Source organism: Centrocercus urophasianus, unplaced genomic scaffold (assembly GCF_019232065.1).
Source record: "Centrocercus urophasianus isolate 14NV4802_14NV808 unplaced genomic scaffold, USGS_Curo_1.0 seq_20, whole genome shotgun sequence".
Lineage (NCBI taxonomy): Eukaryota > Metazoa > Chordata > Aves > Galliformes > Phasianidae > Centrocercus > Centrocercus urophasianus.
This window is the reverse complement of record NW_024884756.1, coordinates 13174240-13194201: the sequence shown is the minus strand read 5'-3', so window position 1 is coordinate 13194201 and position 19962 is coordinate 13174240. Positions and strand designations below refer to the sequence as shown.

General features: G+C 41.6%; 1 protein-coding gene across 4 annotated transcripts in view; it reads left to right on the top strand.

The window, feature by feature from the left end:
- ABI2 (abl interactor 2) overlaps nt 1-19962 on the top strand; it is a 55939-nt gene extending 35977 nt beyond the window's left edge. The window contains exons 4-11 of one of the 4 annotated variants that reach the window (XM_042822087.1): nt 4744-4841; nt 5586-5732; nt 7201-7325; nt 8276-8455; nt 9158-9316; nt 12472-12558; nt 12886-13059; nt 13940-19962. In XM_042822087.1, the coding sequence (XP_042678021.1) occupies nt 4744-4841; nt 5586-5732; nt 7201-7325; nt 8276-8455; nt 9158-9316; nt 12472-12558; nt 12886-13059; nt 13940-14115 (1146 nt within the window). In that variant the 3' untranslated portion in view covers nt 14116-19962. The remainder of the gene's footprint in view (nt 1-4743; nt 4842-5585; nt 5733-7200; nt 7326-8275; nt 8456-9157; nt 9317-12471; nt 12559-12885; nt 13060-13939) is intronic. The other 3 variants (XM_042822085.1, XM_042822088.1, XM_042822086.1) reach the window with 3 other exon arrangements.

Genomic DNA, 19962 nt, shown 5'->3' with positions numbered 1-19962 from the left:
TGAAAGAAGGCCACTAACTGTAGTTCCATGTGGATATGAATTTTACTTCACTTGAGAGATTTCATATGAAATGTTTGGTCTGTATTTATTTTTTATGGCTACAAAGAAACCTTAGTCTTGGCTGAGAGCTCCAGCATTAAACTGACTGATGAGGCAAACCTTGCTTCTGTCTGCATAGCTTGCTTTTAAATTTAAGAGACACTTTTAAGAAAACTACAGCTACCAGTCAGAGGAGTAGTATCTGCACCATCTCCTGTCAGCAGATGAGTTTAGAATGACATTGTTGAAGCCTTTTTGTTCTTATTGGACTTGGTTCTTCAATTACTTTATGTAAGTAAACATAGTATAAGCAGGTAAACTTGTTTGCTGAAGCTTTTACTTGTGGTTGTTAGCTAAGACAAGGTTGAAATATAGACTTTCTCTTCCATATCAACTTGTTTATCAACTGATGGATGTACAGCTTAATTAGATTTCCAGAATAACTACTCAAGTAGTCAAGCCCAACCTGGCAAAGCGTTTACTCTGAGGGAGCAGATGACAGGCAAAAAAGTGTAGTCTGTCCTCTCTGGACCTTTCACAGGATGAAGTGAGGCATGGGAAGTTTTTGTTCAGCATCAGGTGGTTTTTGCAGTGCCAGGTATTGAATTGCTCAGGAAGGCTGGATAGCTGCTTGGGTCTTCGGAATGTAATCTGTGGAGCATCACTATGGGGACACTTTATTAGATTTGCCAAATCTTTTGCTGACCTTAAAGATCTGGAAAATTTGGCTTGACAGTAAAGCAGCTCTTAGAAAATTTTGGGCAGAGTCCAACTTTAGGTTTAGTTCTTCCTGAGGTTTGGAATATAGGCTCTTCAGTCTTTAGGGGGAAATCATTTTATCTTGGTAGTGAATCTAACAATGAGATGCTTGGCCGAAAAGTGAGTGTGTTCTGGATTTGAATCTTTGTTGCAGTGAAGTTTTTTGAAGCTGTGCGGATCAGCCATATATCTCTGCAGTTCTTGTTCAAGCAATAGTGCCTTTTTTTTTTTTCTTTTTTTTCTTTTTTTTTAACAGAATGGTCTGTTTCAGTCACTTGGGGACCTTTTGTTTCTTTAAAGTTTGTTTTACTGCTGTTACTGTGGAGCTGAGTCTCAGGGCATCCTCCAGGATGTGTTGCTAGCAAGGAGCTACTTGTTTTAGGTTGTTTATGCAGTTTCTTCCTCAGCAAAGCATCACATTTTAGATCCAGCACTGCCAGACTTACAGCTCTGGTCCTTAGAACTTTTTGGTTGTAGCCCTGTAGCATGCTACTGCATGTTAAAAAAAAAAAAATAAAAAATTAAAAAGTAAAAAAGCTTCTGTAAGGTACCCAGTCAAAGAAATGCTTTCTGAGAGTACTTGTGTCCTCTCCCTAGAATTATTTGGAGTCCTTCCATGTAATTCCAATGGATGATGTTTTCTGTGTTTTTGCCTCCTTGGAAAGAGGCAAAACATTGAAAAAATTCCTTCATCCATTCTGTGTAGACCACGTGCAGTGCTGCTCTGGGTTCACAGGATTGTCTTTTACCACAGTCAGTGTTTTTTTCCAACACTTTGTGCCTCGGTCATTATTGCCTCTCTTAATTTTTTCTCATTTTTAGCCCAACAGTGAGCTGCTTTGTGACTTTGGTTGCAGGCTCTGTTTTGCCATGCAGTTTCCTAAAAGAATTTGCAAGCTCTTAGATCTGTGGTTGGTTTGTATCTGTGGAGACCTGAAGTTACACAAACCACCAGCAGGCAGATGTGTTCCTTTGCTTTTCCCTCCAGTAAGCTAGTTGCAGATGGATATGTAGAGCTGTGTGGAACCAGGGGAAATGTCATCAGAAACAGTGCAACTTTTATCTAGAAAGCTCCAGCTTATTTGGGAATTCTGACTGGAACACTGATTTTTGAAAACTGACAGCAACTGTAAATGTGACCACGAGTTCTGGAGCTTCCTTTGGATTGTAGAATCATCTATGAGGGATGATTGTGGATGAGGTTTTGTCCCGAACTATATTTGCAACCATATATGCAAAATGAGAAAGGCAGTAATGATAAAGATTTGTTAGGGTCAGGGGGGTGTTAATACCTTTATTAATAATTATTCTTTTTGCCTCTTAGTCAACAGGGGAAAAATTTAAAATCTGACAGTGTTTGTATCTCAACAGAGGTTACCTATAGTACGGTTCTAAAAGTGATTCTTTTTATTTTCTTGAGTTAGTCTGTAGCCTTTCAGTGTCTTGTGTAATAGCATTTCCAGAGATCTGTCCATTTTGATTGCTGAAATAATTTATTTGGCTCTAAGTGAAAGGGGATTTTATTCAGATGGAATTGTCTAACTTTCAGTAGCTGGTCTTCAAGTCATCAGTCCTGGCAGATTTGAAGACAGTCCTGTAAACTTCGTTTTCTCAGCATTTCAGTTTCAACCGTGAAAAGTCATTTCAAAGAGCCTGAAACTGAGCTCGCTGTCAGTGCATTTCCCCATCTTTCAGCTTCTTTCTGAAGAACGGAGTCTTTGTGACTGAAATTCCTTGTCTAACAAAGGGTCACTTTTTCTTCAGCCATGTTTTCTGAAGCTTTCTTCCCTTCCTGTGCCAGGGATATCTTTGTTAGCGGTAATAACAAAAGCAACTGTCAATAACTGGAATTGTGCATCCATCAGACAAGTATTGCTTCTGCTGACTGCTGGCTGTGCAATGTCGCTGTAGTCTCTAACTGCGCTTTCCTTCCTTTCCCATGTTACTGTAGCCCAGTGGAAGACTAACAGTTCACTTCTTGTATGCAAGTAATATTACTTTTGAAAGTAAGGTTACATACTTGGGATGTTCTGTTAACTGTAAAGTGGTAGTTGGTGCTGGCATTATGTAGGGAGAAGCCAGAGTGGCCAGTTGAAACACCTGCAGGGACTGCTGGGATGCACGTGGGTTGGGCTGCTGGCTGTCGTCTAAAGACACCTTTAAGCCCTGTCCTGCTGGGCCTAAGGGGCTCTTTGGAAAAGCTGTAATGAGTGATGTTGCGGTGACTGGGTTTGTTTGTTTGTTTGTTCTTCTACAACTGAAGTAGGTGGGTGAAATAGGTGTCTCTAATGAAAGAGGAAATACAAGGGCTGCTGCAACTTTAAAAAAAAAAAAAAAAAAAAAAAGATTTTGTGATACCTATTAATATTCCGTGTATAGAATAAAATATCCTTCATTTTACACTTTCCATCTTCCCTTCAAGTAATTGTAGTTCAGTGCTTACCCCATTCCTCACTTGAATTAACTTTAGAGTTCTTGTTGCTTAGAGTTGGCTTAAAGGACTTTATGATGTTGTTTAAAATACTTCTTTCTTAAATTGATGTTGGAAAGCACTTTTGCACAACTAAGTCCAAATGTTTGGTTTTTGAATCTGACACACAAAACAGAAAAGTCACCAAGCTTGCAGTACTTGGTTTTCTTTTCCTCCCAGGAAATTCAAATTTTGATAGAGTGGGGTTCTTTAGAGCTAGAAAATCAAATTTGAGAGTTAGAATGCTGAATGTATTTCTCTTTATGCTGTCTCAGTATTTATAAGTTTAAAAAAGCAAGCATTGTTAGTGGTTTAATGCATTGTTATGGACAAATTATGAAGGAGTAATTTGCCTTTTTAATAATATTTGCAAATGTTCCTAGTGTGTTGATCACTGTGCTTTTCTTTTTTTTAATGGGACATTAGACACGATTTACCTTTTGGAAATGAGAAAAACTATGAAATCAAACACAACAGGAACAAAAGAAAAAGAGACATAAACGTATTTAGTTTGTTGAAAATCTCTATATCCAAGCAATAGTCTGAGCATTTGTAGATCAAAAGCTGTTTAACACAGACTTTTAAGAAGGCTGCATACAGATTCCTATAATGGTGAATGCATTGAGAGAACTGTGCTTGGCTGACAGCATACAGGTAAACAAAATGCCATTGGTGGTATTTGTTTATGATACCGAGATTGAGCGGTCAGCTAGGAACGCAGATGATTTCTTTTTCTCTGGAGGTTACAGTAAATTATTTTATATAAAAGTTTCTTTGTTAGTAATTAAACCTGAAAGAATGGGAAGGGGTGACTACAGTCACATCACACCACTGCAAATAATTTTTCTCCGCATACATTCACTTATCAATTATTAGAGATTAATTTGCTACAAATATGATGTGGGAAAAAAGTGCATCTTTATTTTTGTCTATATAGCTTTCTTTATAATTTTAAATGTGTATTGGTAATATTTATAATAAATACTACATTAAATAAGTGAAAATGTTAAAACATTAATGAAACATATTGGAAATTATGTTGACTGTTGTGCATTTTGTATTAATATACTGAATTGTGGCCTACTAGATAAGCTTTAATAGTTTTAAAGAGTACTTAAAAATATTTTTGGAAATTTACTACTGAATAGGGCAACATCAACTAACTGCCTTTGTTCATAAAGGTTGTCTGGGAGGTTTAAGCAAGTCAGATACAGTGCCTGTATTGTCACTGATTTAATGTTTGTGATAGCCTAAAGGCAAATTCACTCATTTTTGAAAACCCTGAGAAATAAAGAGTCCTTTGAGCACAACTCTTGACTTTCAGCAGAGTGGAAATTACACATAGAATGCATGGCCTCTCAGTTGATCTTTTGTTTGTTTAAACCTTCCCTTACTTGGAGTTAATTGCTGAAGGCATCTCTCCCCCAGACGCTGCGCTTAGAGAAGGCCATTTCTCTCCTCGTTCTCTCATGCAGGTCAGCACACAGAATATGAAGATGGGTGGGTTGCCACGTACAACACCACCCACCCAGAAGCCACCAAGTCCACCAATGTCAGGAAAAGGAACTATTGGGTAAGTGCAATTACCAAGCATGTGAAGGGCTTAGGTGAACAGGAACAAAAGATGATTTTCATGTGGTGTGTTTTGATTGCCTGGTTCTGCTTTAACCATCCACAAAGGTCAACAGGTGGTACATCAGCATCTTGCACTGATCACGTCACTGGTTACATACTGTTGAACACATTTCTGCCAGAATAGGCATCATCAGCCCTTCCCAACAGCAACCTTTTTGTATCATTGCAAAACACATGAACATGCTTTAGAGAAGAATCATCAGCTGTGTGGCTTTGAGAGGTGATGCTAAACAACTGGAAAGTTGGTACATGGCACTGTTGATTTGTGCTGTGTAAGAAAAATAATTCCTTTTAAGACTGTGAACTTGAATTTGACCCAACTTCTATAGGCAAAGTCCTTAGGAAACTTGCTGTAAGCAGAAGGAACGCTGCTTGCTAGTAAGTGATTATGTATGTATGTACAGACTGTGGTGCTTTACCTTTAAAGTAAGATACAGATTACTTTTAAAACAAGAATGGAACATGCATCTGAGCTTATGAGTAGGAAAACATCTGGAAATAGAACTACATGAAGAACATTCTTAGATGTTTTTGTCATCCTCCAAAGTAGGTATCGAAAACTTACGGAATAACTTTTTTAACTCTTGATACTGATTAGGATGCAGCTAACTTTTTAAAGACCAAAAAGTGGCTTTGCCTGTACTATCCGATTTGCTTCTTTAATATGCTTGTTGTTGTGTAGGCGTCACTCTCCTTATCGTACGCTGGAGCCAGTACGTCCCCCGGTGGTACCCAATGACTACGTGCCTAGCCCGACGCGCAATATGGCTCCCTCACAGCAAAGCCCTGTTAGAACGGCTTCTGTGAACCAGAGGAATCGCACATACAGGTATCTAGCGTAGTCCTGAGCCAAGCGTGGCTGGTGTTACAGGAGTGTATGGATAAAAATGCTACAACTTGAAAACCATTTGCGCCTTGAAAAGCGAAGCTTTTTCTAATTCATGATATGGACTGGCAATGCCATTTGGAGTGGCAAAAATGTGCTCTAGTGAAACCAGAGTAGTGAGTTGTGTTAACATTGTTAACATAATCCTGTGATTACCTTGATTTTAATATTAAAACATAGTGGTAGCACTTAATGTTTTACTAAAATTATGTACTGTTTCAAGTAGGTAATTTGCAATATTCTATTAAATGTTTAAAAACTGGGAAAAGGCTGGATCAAAAGAGACTTGGCCAGCAGATTGAGGGAGGTGATCCTGCCCCTCTGCTCTGCGCTGGTGAGTCTGCACCTGGAGTACTGCGTCTAGATGGGGAGTCCTCAGTACAGGAGAGACAAGGACCTGTTGGAGTGTGTCCAGAAGAGGGCCACAAAAATGATCCCACAAATGGAACACCTCTCTGTGAGGACAGGTTGAGAGAACTGGGACTGTTCAGCCTGGAGAAGAAAAGGCTCCAGAGAGATCTGAGAGTGGCCTTTCAGTATTTTAAGTGGGGGAGGGGAGCGGGAGATCTGTAAGAAAGAAAGGGACAGGGTCTGTTGTGATAGGACAAGGAGGTATGGTTTCAAACTAAAGGAAGGGAAGATTAGATCGGATATAAGGAAGAGTGGTGAGGCACTGGCACAGATTGCTTGAGGATGTGCTGCATGCCTCATCCCTGGAGATGTTCAAGGTCAGGCTGCACGGGGCTCTGAACAACCTGATCTACATGCAGGTGTCCCTGTTCAGAAGAGTTGGACTAAGTTGGACCTTTAAAACGTCCCTGTGAACTCAAACAATTCTGTGATTCTGTGAAAACTTGTGTCCTTCACGTTGAAGGACCTTGTGTTGAATTTATATTTCACATCTCTGTTTGAACAGTTCTTGATATTTTTAGATTGAACAGTTGAAAAAGAGTGTTGCATTTTGAGGATTCTGGTAGTGGCAAACAGAATGAAGCTGAGCTGTGTTACCAAAGGTTATGGAAAAGGTTGGCCTTCTTTCTAGGATAGCAAGAAAAGTTTCTTGACATACTAGTTCTTTTGAAATCTTTCTGTTTTGAACATCATGAGTACTTGATGCTAGTGAAATAGATGAGCTTAAAGCATAAGAAAATCTGACTTTACCATTTTAGAATTTTTGTATTTTCGTGTTTTATTTTTGGGCAAATTCTCTAGGACTACCTGGAAAACATTCTGCTGTGATCAAAATGAAGAGGACTTTTTGGAAAAGTTAGATGTATATAGGTTTATAACATCATTTCTTTTTTCTTGTTTCCTGTTACTACTCTGAATTAGCAAAGTGCTTTCTGAGGCCTTTGTGTTTCAGCATGTAGAGCAGCATATTCATTTTGTGCATTACTTTGGTTTCTTACAGCAGCAGCGGGAGTAGTGGAGGAAGCCACCCAAGTAGTCGGAGCAGTAGTCGTGAGAACAGTGGAAGTGGCAGCGTGGGTGTTCCTATTGCTGTTCCCACACCATCTCCTCCCAGTGTCTACCCAGGTAAATGGAAACTTGCTGTTCCTCCTTCTGTCTCAGTGTTAACTTCAGCATTTGCAGATGTGATGAGGAAGCCTCATGAGGAACCTCAGAATTCATTTTCCAGGAGCATGCAATCATTGAAAATTGCTTGCTATTGGTAACATGAATTTGAATAATGTAATGTATTTTCTGAAAGTGTGTGCGGCACTTTAGTGTTTATTTTATATACTACTTGACTTCTGAGCATTTTTTGCCTGGCTGCCTGCTTGGAACCAGATAGGAACAATATCTTTTTTGGTGGGTGGGGAGAAACTTACCCCTTTTAAGCAAATTGATGCTTTTTCATCGGCTGTTCATGCAGATCTATAGCAGCTTGCTTTTAGACAATTAGATTAAAATAGAGGCAGGCAGAGAGTAAATCCTTAGTACACAATGCAAGCCTAGCTGACTTGTCATGAAAAGGCGTTCATTTACTGTAACTACACTGGTCTTCCCAGAAACAGGAAGTGATCTTAGTACTCCTTGCTCGGCACTTTCAGTGAAAAGGAGCATATCGTTTTGGCTAGCTTTGTGAGCTGAAATACATGATGCTTCTGAACCAAAGAAGCACTTTTGGCTTTCCTCTTTTGTGTATTTTCTAATTTGTGCAAAAACCCAATGTAGCTATGCTACAGATTGCAGCCTAAATAACAAAGATTAAAGACATCTTTCAAAAGTAATGGCTCTCCCTGGAAAGTTCTAGGTTGTTACCTTCAGACCTGGAAAGAAGCAGCAGGTTTGCTTGACCCTCATGAACTGTCTACGTAAGAATGAGTCTTTCATTAGTAGCTTCATTTTTCCCTCATCTCCTCGTGCATTCTAAAATACTATGCATCTAGTAAGTAGCTAACACTGAAGAGTCAAAGGCTTTCTCTAATCCTTGCTAACATATCTCCTTATTAACTCCACCTCTTCCTCCTCTCTTCACTTAGCCCCTGCTGGCTCGGCTGGCACTTCTCCCCTTCCTTCTACCTCTGCTCCTGCCCCCACCCCTCCTGCTCCAGCCCCTTCCTCCTCTACCCCAGATGCTGCTGCTGCTGCAGGAGCCCAGCCCCTTGCTGATGGCTTCACCTCTCCAACTCCCCCTGCTGTTTCTTCCACGGCCTCTACAGGTGAGTGTCTGCTCCCTTGTGCGGGCAGATGAGCCCAGATGTGATCACGGTCCGAGGCTTTTCAGAGCAAGTTTTCAAGGAGTTGCTTCAATGGGTAACTCCTTAATAACAGACCTTTGAGTTTGATTTCATTTATTCCATCCATTCAAGCAGTTTCTAGCGTTCTCTTCTCCCCAGATGATTCTCTGTGTATTTCATGAGTAGCAACAAGATACTTAGTACTGTGTTTTTCTTTGAATAAGAGCAGTTTGTACACGTTGTGTTGCTTGACAGCTGGAGTGCAAAGTGATATTTTTTGCAGGTTTATAAATGAGAACTTCTTATAAATTCAGTTATTATGTTTTATAAAATGGGTAAATTAAAATGATTTACTTTGTGTATGTATATATATACGTATACACATATGTATATATTTATGTCTATGTACCTTTGCATTTTCTTTTTTTGCATGTGTGATTAGTGCTGATTACAGGCAGTTGGAGGAGTGTTTGTTTTTTGTTTGTTTGTTTTTTGTAGTGTTGTTGAGACATCCAGTGTTCTGGCAGCTGCGCTGGCTGCTTGTAGGATGTAGATTGACTCTAAGAGAACAGAAACTTTTCCTAGCCTTTGAATTTTGAATGGAGCTTTAAAAAAAAAAAAAAAAAAAAAAAAAAAGGCAGGCCTAATTCTTCCCTTGGTAACACATTTCTCTTTCTAATCCAGGCCACCCAGTTCAGTTCTACAGCATGAACAGGCCTGCGTCTCGACATACACCACCAACAATAGGGGGATCTTTGCCATATCGGCGTCCTCCTTCGATCACATCACAGACGAGCCTTCAGAACCAGATAAACGGAGGACCTTTTTATAGCCAGAACCCAGGTAAGAAAGGTTGCCTGCTGTGATGGATGCAACACAGGGCTGAATTGACTGGCTTTCAGATCTCTGAAATCCCATGTTCTGTCTTCGGTGCAGCTCTTGCAGTCAGTCTGAGGTAACTTCCAGTACATTGCTGGAAGCTGTGCTGAAGCGGAGGTGTGAGCACAGAGCATGCAGCTGTTGTTGTGGCATGCAGCTTGGGACAATATGGCTTTTGTTGTCAGATAAATTCCTTTTGATCTCCCAGGGCTTGCAGGATCTGTTGGACAAACTTCAGTCCTTTACTACACTGTGTGTATCAGGTAGCTGCTTTGGTGTATAATAGGCATTTGGTTTTGCAGCAGAACGCTGATTCTTCATTAATCAGTCTGTGTGCTTGCGTGCTTTTTCCTTGTGATTAACCACCAGTTCAGTAAATTGCTTGTTATATAGAGGTAAGTGTTAGAGATTTTAGACATCAGTGGTGCTTGGTATAATGTGCAGGGAAGCAATCCTCTGTGAACTTCCATATGTGATGGAAGTTATCCTGTTGGCTGACCTGTCCTCAAACGCATGATGAGATTTTAACAAGCAGTATTGTCCTGTATGTTGGGGAACTCAGCAGCTGTTCATCTCTGGTGTCCTTCTCCCTGAGCTTGTGAGGGGAGGTGAAGGTATTGATATGAGAGTAAGGGACGCCTTTTCTTACAAAGCTACAGAAAGATGCAAGGGACGCTGTAGAAGTTCCTTGTTAGCAAAGGCCCTCTTAAAAGCATGTCTGAAAGTTGATTTGAAAGTACTGTAGTGCTATTGTGGGGGTGTTTTTGTTGGTGATGATTTGTTTGGCCTTGTTTTAAATGAAGCATTGAATCAGGAATTAGGTTAGCTGCTACAGTTTGTGTTTAAAGGATCTGGTCGGGTCCAAATATTACTCCTTGTGAGTCAGTCTGCAAAGAGATGTGTGCAATTAAATTGAGAAGAAAGCGGATGGTACTGCTGGGGGCAGAGAGGGTAGAAGAGTTTGATCGAGTGAAGTGCTGCTCTGTTGCTTGGAATATGTGGCATTTGTTAGGCACATTATATGCATATTGAAATTTGAAAGGGAAGGAAGGGAAAATAACTATAAAGGAAACATTTCAACATTGCTTTTTGCAGTAAAGAGAATTTTCACCGTATTCAGACATATATGCCATTTTAGACAGCATATATAACAGTATTGCAGGTAATAATTAAGTTACCAAATAGACTTTACATGAGTTGCATAACTGCAGTTCAGTCTGTGGACCCAAAAGGAAGGTAATGATTATGGTTAAGATAAACAAGGAATGATGTCAGCTAGTGTTAGCATCACCATTTTGATTAAACTGCGTGATCCAAACAAAACAAAGGGATTTTTGTTGTGCTTGCCTAGAGTGCTTGTCTAGGGTGATTTGTCTTTCTACCTGGAAAGCCTTGTTATCTCCTTCAAGGACTTGTATGCAGAACACAACTTGCATAGAAGGGACCCAGGAGACCAAAGCAAGTCTCATATGGTAGATAGGAAGTGTATGATTTCATGTGACTTTGAATAAAGGAAACATTTTGAAATTAAGTATTTTTATAGTATGTGTAATTAAAAAGGAGGCAACTTCATAGTTGGACAGGAACGCTGTATTCTTGAATGCTGTTGCATTTCATTAGTGTTTCAAATTCAAGTTCCCTTTTCCTCTTTGAGAAATGCACGACCAGATCTTTTCCCAGCAGTTGTGGTTACATTTGAAGGAATATATTCTCTCCAAGGTCACCTCACTCAAGTCAAAGAAGCTGTAATTAGAAATGTATTTTAAATTTTCTCAAGAAATACCAGTTAAGTGGTGAGGTAATGGAGCCTGCTTTATATGGAGGTACACGGATACTCTTGCAACAAAAACAAACGTTGCTCTATTTTGGTTTTTGTGTGTATTTGTTGTTTGTGATGTGAGGTAGAAAAAAAAGAAGGTGGAACATGACTGGGAGAAGAAAATTAAAGTGCTAAATAGAAAATAGTTGCTAAATGAGCAAACAGTGTATTTTGAGATGTGAATTTGAAATAACTTAGGTTGTTGTTTTTTTTTTCCATTTGCTGTGATGAGGTGTACTAATTCTGAATAATGCTAAGTCATACATTGCAGCTGTGGGACTAGACTGAAATTTAATTAGCTCAGCTCGGTAAGGTAAATAAATGTACTGGTACATGAAGTGTAGATTTTTTTTTATTATTTATTTATTTTTTCCTTGGTATTCTCTTGGACATGATTAAATGTCTGTGTACACCACGCTAACAAGAAATGGTTGTGCTTTTCCTGAGGTGTGCTTTCTGCAAAATATTCCAAGAACTTTCTTAAAAAAAAAAAAGAATTGTCTTGCATTATCCTTACAAGGTCAGACTACAGTTTTGTTAACTAGAATTAACTAATTTTTTTGTACTTAGACAATACACTTGCTTATCTAATTAAGTGTAAAAATTTGCACATCTTGTAGAAAGACAGCACTTTCATTAGCAGTAAGCCAGCTGCTCAGAGTTCAGTGTTTTGCAGAATAAGGCAGAAAGGGAAGGCAGCACATTGGACTAGTCTCTGCTGCTCTGCAACAGCAAAGTGTGCTTTGTACTACCAACAAGGCTTCTGTCTGGAAGTCTAAAGTTTCTCAAAGGTATCTTTCTGTTTCACCTGAAATTGCCTCATTTAATTAATTTTCTGTTTTATCTTTTTGCCTGTGTTTTGGAGAAAATTAGCTATATCTATTTTCAGGAATAAGGGTTTGTGGGTGTTTTAATAGAAGAGACATTCAATTTATAAACATAAATCAATTTAAAAGATGGAAGATTACAGGGGTGAAACTTCTTGATATCTTTGTTAGGTAGGCCAGTTTGTGGAGTCCTGTGCTGCTGTAAAGAACTTGAAGGAATCTTTTCATGAGATCAAACTTCTGCTTCAGCATAGATTCGTGATCTTAGGAAAAGAGTTAAAAATGTGGGAATATCCTTGAAGTAAGGATTGGGAATGTGCTTACACGCCCTAAACTATTTTTTGGTGAATGTTGTCCTTTTTATCTCAGCTTCTTGGCAGCGTGCTACATTGTCTGAGTGTGATGATGTCTACTTTCCTGTTTGCTGCTTTGTGTTTCTAACCAAATGCCTCTTTTTTTAATTTCTGTGGCAGCATCCCTTGCTCCTCCTCCCCCCTCCATCCTACAGGTAACTCCGCAGTTACCACTAATGGGATTTGTTGCCAGAGTTCAAGAAAACAGTAAGTGTGCGCTTTCTTGTGCCATGATTCAGTTCTGCACGTGGCTTTTGTTTTGAGTGGATGAGATGTGTCTGTGTGCAGCCAGAATTCTTCGCTGTCTGCAAATTTGTCAGAAGTTCCAAAGAAGCAAGGGGGAAGGAAATACTTTCATTGGTTTCACTGCAGGAATGTTCAGTGAGTTCCTTCATTGAACTTTATTGTCTCTAGTGTATTTTCACCACTCCTTACGCGGGTGCTGTAGCCACTAGCCTGGATGTGAAGCATTTCTTTAACCTGCAGCCATGGTGGTAGGGGCCGTTTCCCAGGTACAGGGCTGCTCCATTTCAGTTTCAGATACTCCTCCCCCGCCCCCACCTGTGGATGAGCCAGTGTTTGATGAGTCTCCGCCGCCACCCCCACCTCCAGAGGACTATGAGGAGGAAGAGGCAGCAGTGGTGGAGTACAGTGATCCATACGCAGAGGAGGACCCTCCCTGGGCACCGCGTACCTACTTGGAAAAGGGTGGGTTTAAAGTTGCAAGGAACAGTGCGATTCTTTTTGTACTGGCAATTTGTACGCATGGCTGTTCAAACTGCTTCTGACAGATGCGCAAAACTGGTGCCCCTCTTCCTAAGGGGCAGCCGTGTGACTCTTGACACTAAGACAGTGGGCGTGCTCTCTGCTCACTTACAAGGGGGATGAGTTTAACTCAGGCACTTATCTTTTAGAATCATGCCTGTGCCTTAGAGACCTGCATGGACCCCTGGTACAGGGCCTGGGAAGTGCACCAAGAATCTTAGAAACGTGTGGACGTGCAGCCTCTTATAATGGCCTCATTACAAGGGGTCAGTAAGCACAGCGTCTGCAAGGCACATGAGTTCTTCCTTTTAGTGGTGTACGTACGTGATGCATCTCCTGGGTATATTGTATATCTTCTTTTGTAGGCATGTGCGTATGTAGATATGCTGTATGTATTTATGTATGTAGCTACTTATACGTATGTATATATAATTTTTCCCTATAAAGCTTCTTAACAACTACACAGGCAAGACTGGAAAGTTCGCTGTATGTGATGTGCACGGACCTTCCGTGTTTGGTATTTGCCAATGTTGTATAACTGCATTTCTTTGACTTTCTGAAGCAGCTTTCATCAGTTTAGTAAGATAAAGTTCTTTTGTTCCTGTATAAAAAAGATGTTGATATAGTAGGCATGCATTTTATTTTAGAGAGAGGCGCTGCATTTTTTTTTCTATTTCATAATTTGTTTTCACTTACATTGCTATTACGTACCATGGGAATGACATTAAGTAAGGGAACTGCATTTGAGCACTGTATAGATCTAAGTGTGGACGTGACTGAGGTATGTACTTCTTCTAACAGACCATCCTCTGTTCTTTTCTAGTGGTAGCCATCTATGACTACACGAAGGACAAAGAAGATGAGCTCTCATTTCAGGAAGGTGCCATCATTTATGTCATTAAGAAGAATGACGATGGTTGGTACGAAGGGGTCATGAATGGAGTGACGGGGCTCTTCCCAGGGAACTATGTGGAGTCCATCATGCATTACTCAGAGTGAAGACTAGAGGACAGAGCGCTGCATCTCCTGCTGCAGGAGCTGTCAGGGCTTCCTCATCTCTACCAGCCTCTGGGGCCCCATCCAAAATAGCAGAATGAAGGATAATTGTAACAACCACTCATTTTTTTTATTTTTTTTTTCCTCCTCATTATAAAACAGTAGTGTTTTGAGTTGTTTGAACAAACGGCTCTTCCAGTTGCCAGCAGAGGCTATCGTGAGCAATCTGATGCTGAAGTAAGCTGACCCATTCAGATCTAACAAACTCATTGATTAGCTATTATGTCCTTCACTCCCATTCTGACTTCTTGACAGGCTCTGGGATCTCTCTCAGGAATCCTGTGCACCATGGTGGCACTACATTTGGCAGCAGTGCCTGGCACTGGGGATGTCCTGGATGCTTGTGGTGAAGGGTTGCTGGCTGGTGGATGTCCCTTCTTCTACACTACACTCCTGTGCAGCTGGAAAAATGCTTGTGTGTTAGCAAACACAGGGATTTGTATGCAAAGTTGTTCATGTATCTGACTTCCTTACAGTAGGTTGCATCTTTAGCAAAAACACTTCTGCAGCTGCTCTGCTTTTATAGGCTGACACAGGTACGCAGAGCTGGCTTTGGTTCACTCACCCTTTAGTTTAGAAAATTCTGATGGCTGCAGCCCAGAGGACCCTCGCCCCCATTTCCTCATCTTTTGAATGCAACAGGTTTGGTTTTGGTCATGCGCTGATGTGAATGTGCTGCTCCACACCAAGCTACCTGCCATGGGTGCTGCTGGGTTGTTCGGAACTCACAGATGCCATTGACAGTGAAGGTGAAATTTACAGGTCCTCCTGGGGTCTGAGGATAAACTCTAGGAGCTGCGATCTAAGGTTCAGATCTACTCACACCTGCTTGCACTAGAGAAACATACCCCCAACTTTAGTCTTATGCACAATATAATCTTAAAAATCCAATCAGGTATTGTAAATTGGCTTTTTTGTACTTGATGACTAGATTTGCATATGTACTTTGAGAGCCCTGTGTGAAGGCAGGACAAACGGCAATTGTCGTCTTCATGTCTATTGCCAAAATCTCTTAAGTGGAAGTAAAAAGGGCTGTTGTTGTGTACTGGTTTCCCATGGAAATCCAAGCAGTAACTAGAAGTAGTCCTAGCTCTTCTCCTAGTCCTCTCCAATGTTTATTATGAAGAAAATAGGTATTTTAACTGTACTTGTGGATCCAGGGTGGAGTAATAACAAGTGGAGGCCCTGGGCTGATAGTTTGCTTTTTAAGTCTCTGTTAAAAATGCTGCTCGGTGATCGTCAGTGTAAAATGATGGCTATGCTAGTCTGCCCTCAGGAAGGACTAAATGCCTTTGGTTGAACGTCATGCATTATCAGGACAAACCGATTAAACCTCCTGTTGTAGTCCTGCTGCTCCACAAATGGAGCTGACCTCTGTACTGCCAGAGCCTCCTGGGCCAGGGACACAGTCCTGACTGACATCTGACCAGGTTCCAGCCAACACTAACTGTCAAAGGCAAGGTAGTGCTGCAGCTTTCTTCTGAAGCCTGTGTGTAAAACAGCAGTACAGAGAGCACTGCCGGCGCTGAGTTTGTGATGATATTGGCAGTGGGGCTGGGTACTTGACACGAGCCCCCTGCCCCTCCTTGGTAAGCAGTGCAGTGCCAGGTTGGAGGCACATGTTTGGTACAGACTCGCTCAGGGAGAAGCGGTAGCTGCTCAAGGGGGAAGAAACAGACGGCGTGCTTGTAGGAGGTGAGTGAATTTGATCACCTGCTGTGAGCTTGCAGAAGAACGTGTTAATCCTGTGACAGTGAGTAAAGCTCAGTGGAAGCCTACAAGAAGTACAGCTTTGAAGGAACCTGTGCAAACATAGAAGTTACCTTCTCCCCTGTTCAGTCCACAGCTGTGTAGCCAAAACACTAGTCTTTTCTTTCTGGAAGTTGGCAGCATTACTGTTTGGAGTAGATGTTAGCCATCTACTTTCCTTTGCAAAAGCTTCTGTCTTATAGCAAGATCAGCAGAAGAAGCCACGTTCAGTTCCTTCAGCCCATCATTTCTCTAGGAGCACACCTACAAACACTGGTTGTGCTGTAGCTGGGATGTGTGTTTCCAGCATCATGGGACGTGCCTACACTTTTTGCACAGGTCAGTGGTTCTTGCAGTCTGGCTAGAGAGTGGGGCGACTGCACTGCAGCAGTGCTCCACAGCCACCCCCTAAGCACCAAAGAATTGTGTTTTCCAGGACCGTCAAAGCTTCCCTGGCTTCTTCTGTCCTGGTTGTGTTTTTGGTGATGATAGCACACAGTGCTCAAATGTACTGAGTTATGGCAGCCTAATGAGTTACTACATGACAGCTAATATTCTCTTCTTGTGCACCCACATTCCAGCTGGGAGGTGATGAATTGGTGGAATGTGTCTTTAACTCAGTCTGTCAAGAGCATGTGCTTGTTGAATACTTCTGACAGACAGGTGGTGGCTGTGTGTACTTGCATAGTGTGTGATACACTCACCTGGTTGTGTATCATGTAAGTTTCGTGTGTTGAGAGCTGCCAAAGCAGAGCAGTGTGAACTCCAGAAAGTGCTGCATATTTGTTGGAGCTCAGGACAGAAGATGAAACTGCAAAACCTTGAAGGTGAAATGTGGGAAGCTCCATGGAAGGCTGGTTTTGAGAGGTTAGTCTGGTCTCTGTTGATAGTATTTAGTTTTTTGTTCTCTAAGAGCTGCTGTGGATGGAATTTCTGGGTCACCTCCTGCTGGTTTTATGCTTTATTATGCAGTACTAATGCAAAGAAAAGAGTTTTATGCATACTTTTTATTTTGTACAGATCTTAATTCTGTAGTTTGTTTGGGGATGATGTGATGTTATGTTCATAGACCAGGCCAAGGTAAACAAGCTTTTTCTATTAATGTTGCCTAGACTGCATGCTAGCAAAGTCAAAGTCAGTGAGGGTTGTGTTTTTAATTTTGTCCCTTGTACATCTTCTTTTTAGAAACCTTCCTTCCCCACTTTCTTTACGTTTCCTTCTAAAACGGGGTTGAGGGAAGTGGGGAAAAAAAAAACAACAACACCCTTGTAGGTGCAAACTTCTCTTCATTGAGTTCTACCACACCTGGAGATGTTCAGCATCAGCTGTCAGTCAGAGCAGAGGGTATGCATGCCAGAGAGCTGGCAGAAGGAGACACTACACCGAATAGCCCAGAGTGCTACATGGCCAAAAGGAACATTTCTCCCTTCTTGAGAGCTACATTGCCTGCAGCCAGCTGCTTTCATTGTGCTTAAACAGGCAGGACTCTAGCTGCAGCTTCTGCTTTGATTTGCTCTAGCAGAGATATTTTCTTCCTTGCTGTCTCTTGGGACAAATCTATTAACTAGAGCTGCCCCTCTGACATGTGCCTGTGTGGAAAGGATGTCACAGACTGTCCCCAGATAGTGCAGAAGCAGGCTATTTTAATATGTGTTCAGCATCAAGGTGGCTAAAGTTGCATGTATCTCATCCATTGATTTTTATCTTTTTCTTCTTTCTCCTTGTCCTTATCATCTTTGTTTCTTCTTTCTTTTTTCTTTGTTGCCCCAGAGGGGTGAGAGGGGCAGGAAAAGCAAGCAGCCTATTTTATGGTTGACATCCCTATGGTGCTTCTATGCCCGCCAGCTGGAGCAGGCACCAGAGAACAAGCACTAGGAGCCATTCCTCCCTGTGAAGGACAAGAGGTGGAGCATGGCCCTGGGACTCAGCCTGTCTTTGTGGTATGCGCTAGCAAGGAAGCAGCTGAGCTGGAGGTTCCTTGAAATGGCTGGAGATTGCTGCTGGTTTGCACCTCAGCTCCTGCACAGTCCACGGAGGCTCTGGCAGGATGGCTTACCAGAGAACTAGTGAGCACTCGCCACAGCGGTTTGTTCACTTCTCACACCTCCTGAGAATTTTCTTTGCTGCCAAGGGCTCTCTTGGTGCAGTGCTTCTGTGACTAAGAGGATGTGCATGTCTTCTACTTGCACCAGCACACTGGTCTTGTCGAGGTAGCCCTACCTCACTGTTTGCAAGTAGGCAGAATGCTTGGCCCCCTGCCTGGTGTGGTTCTCCAGCACTTTTGTGACAGCCTATAACCAAAGTTCAATTGGCAACAACGCAGCTTCTGCAAAGTGGCATTTTTATTTAGGGTGCTTTAGATGGGCTTGAGAAGAGAAGCAGTAGCAGGACTGATGGTCTTTTTCTGGCAGAGGGTGTGCTGCCTGCTGTTCGCCTGATGGAGGAAAGTTGTGCTGGTGCAGCCTGCTGTGCTTCTGTGCTATCTTGTGCCTATGCCAGAAGGCAGGTTATTGCTGTGCTTTTCCCAGCAGCTTCCACCAGTTCCTAGCAAATGCTGCAGATGCACCTCTTCCCTAGAAATAAGCTTCAGACGTAAATCAAATGCAAAATTTTTACCTTTTCCTTCTGGCAAGGACAGGACTTTTTGTTGATTGGTACCCAGCAGCAGTATCAGTACAACTTTTTTGGAAGCTGTTAGAGGATGCTGTTGGAAAGAGTGTAGTGCTGTGGCTTCAACTGGGTTTGCTGAGTGTGGAGGACTGCAGTATTTATTTAATGAAATGTTACAAAATCCATGCAGAGGCTTTAGTTCCTATGTTGACAACAACAGTGGCAGTGGGAAACGTGCAGAACTGTTGCATTCACAAAGGCAAATACTTCATGTTGAGAAGAGGCAGTGTTGTAAAATAAACAGCATGGGAAGGTAGGTGATGGACTATAGCTTAGAGGGAGCCACGTTCAAGAATTTATTGTGCTTACGATGTATTTTCCACCTACCCCACCCTTTGGCATCACTCAGTATTAGGCACAGCCACATTTTGTGGCTAAAATGGTATATTATACAGAGGTCAGAATAGGGCAAGAGGGAACTTTTTTTCTTTTCAATAGCTGGTTGGTGCGTAGCAACAGTCATCTTGATTTTTACGATTGTGCAACTAGTGTGACCCTCATCTCCTGTCTGTGGGAAGGTTTGCTGAGCATTTGATGCAGCCAAGTTTTGTCAACTGCTGTTGCAAGTAATTCAAACCATGATGTTCTGCATTAATTCAAAGCAGCAATGTGTTTTGTGCAACTTTCTGCAAATGCAGGAACTGTTTGTTTTCTTTGGTGCTCTGAACATCCTCATTAACACCTTTGCTTATTCCAACATGGGTTGCAAGAAGGTAAAAAGACAGCAGGAGCCTGTTGGCCAGAGGTAAGCCTACACCCAGCATCCTGCTGGACAGGTATGTGGTGGCAGTACGTTTCCTGTTTCTCTTAAAACCTCAGAAAAGTCCTTCTATTTACAAAATGAGGAAGAGCTGTGTACGAATTCATTTCCATTACAGCGCCTTGCTAAAGTGCTGACATCTGAGTTTTGTTTTGGTTGGTTTTTTTTTTTTTTTTGGAAAGCCCAAGTGCTTCTTTTCACATTTGAAAAAGTGTCTTTTGCAACTTGCATGGACAAGTAGTTTCTATGAATTCTCTGGAAATGTTAGTGTCTAACATGGATTTTTTTTGTCCATGTACTTTTCTGAAAGCAGAACCCCCCCCCCCCCTCACACACATCTGGGTTGCAGTTGGAAGGGAAGCACTCTGTGCTTTTTGATTTTTGGTGCTGCTGATGCAGTGGAGAAGTGCAGAGCCCACTGTAAATGATCGAGCCTGCAAGAGTGGGGAGCTGCGTGCTGCCGGTAACATTTTATTGTGTGTGCCATTTGAACCATCTTCCAAGTGAGTGCAAAACCCAATTTTTAAATTTTTTTAATTGTACTTGGAATTAACTGTTGCTGTGTACTAAACCCTCTTGTTACAAGCCCTGAATAAAAGGAACAAAGCACA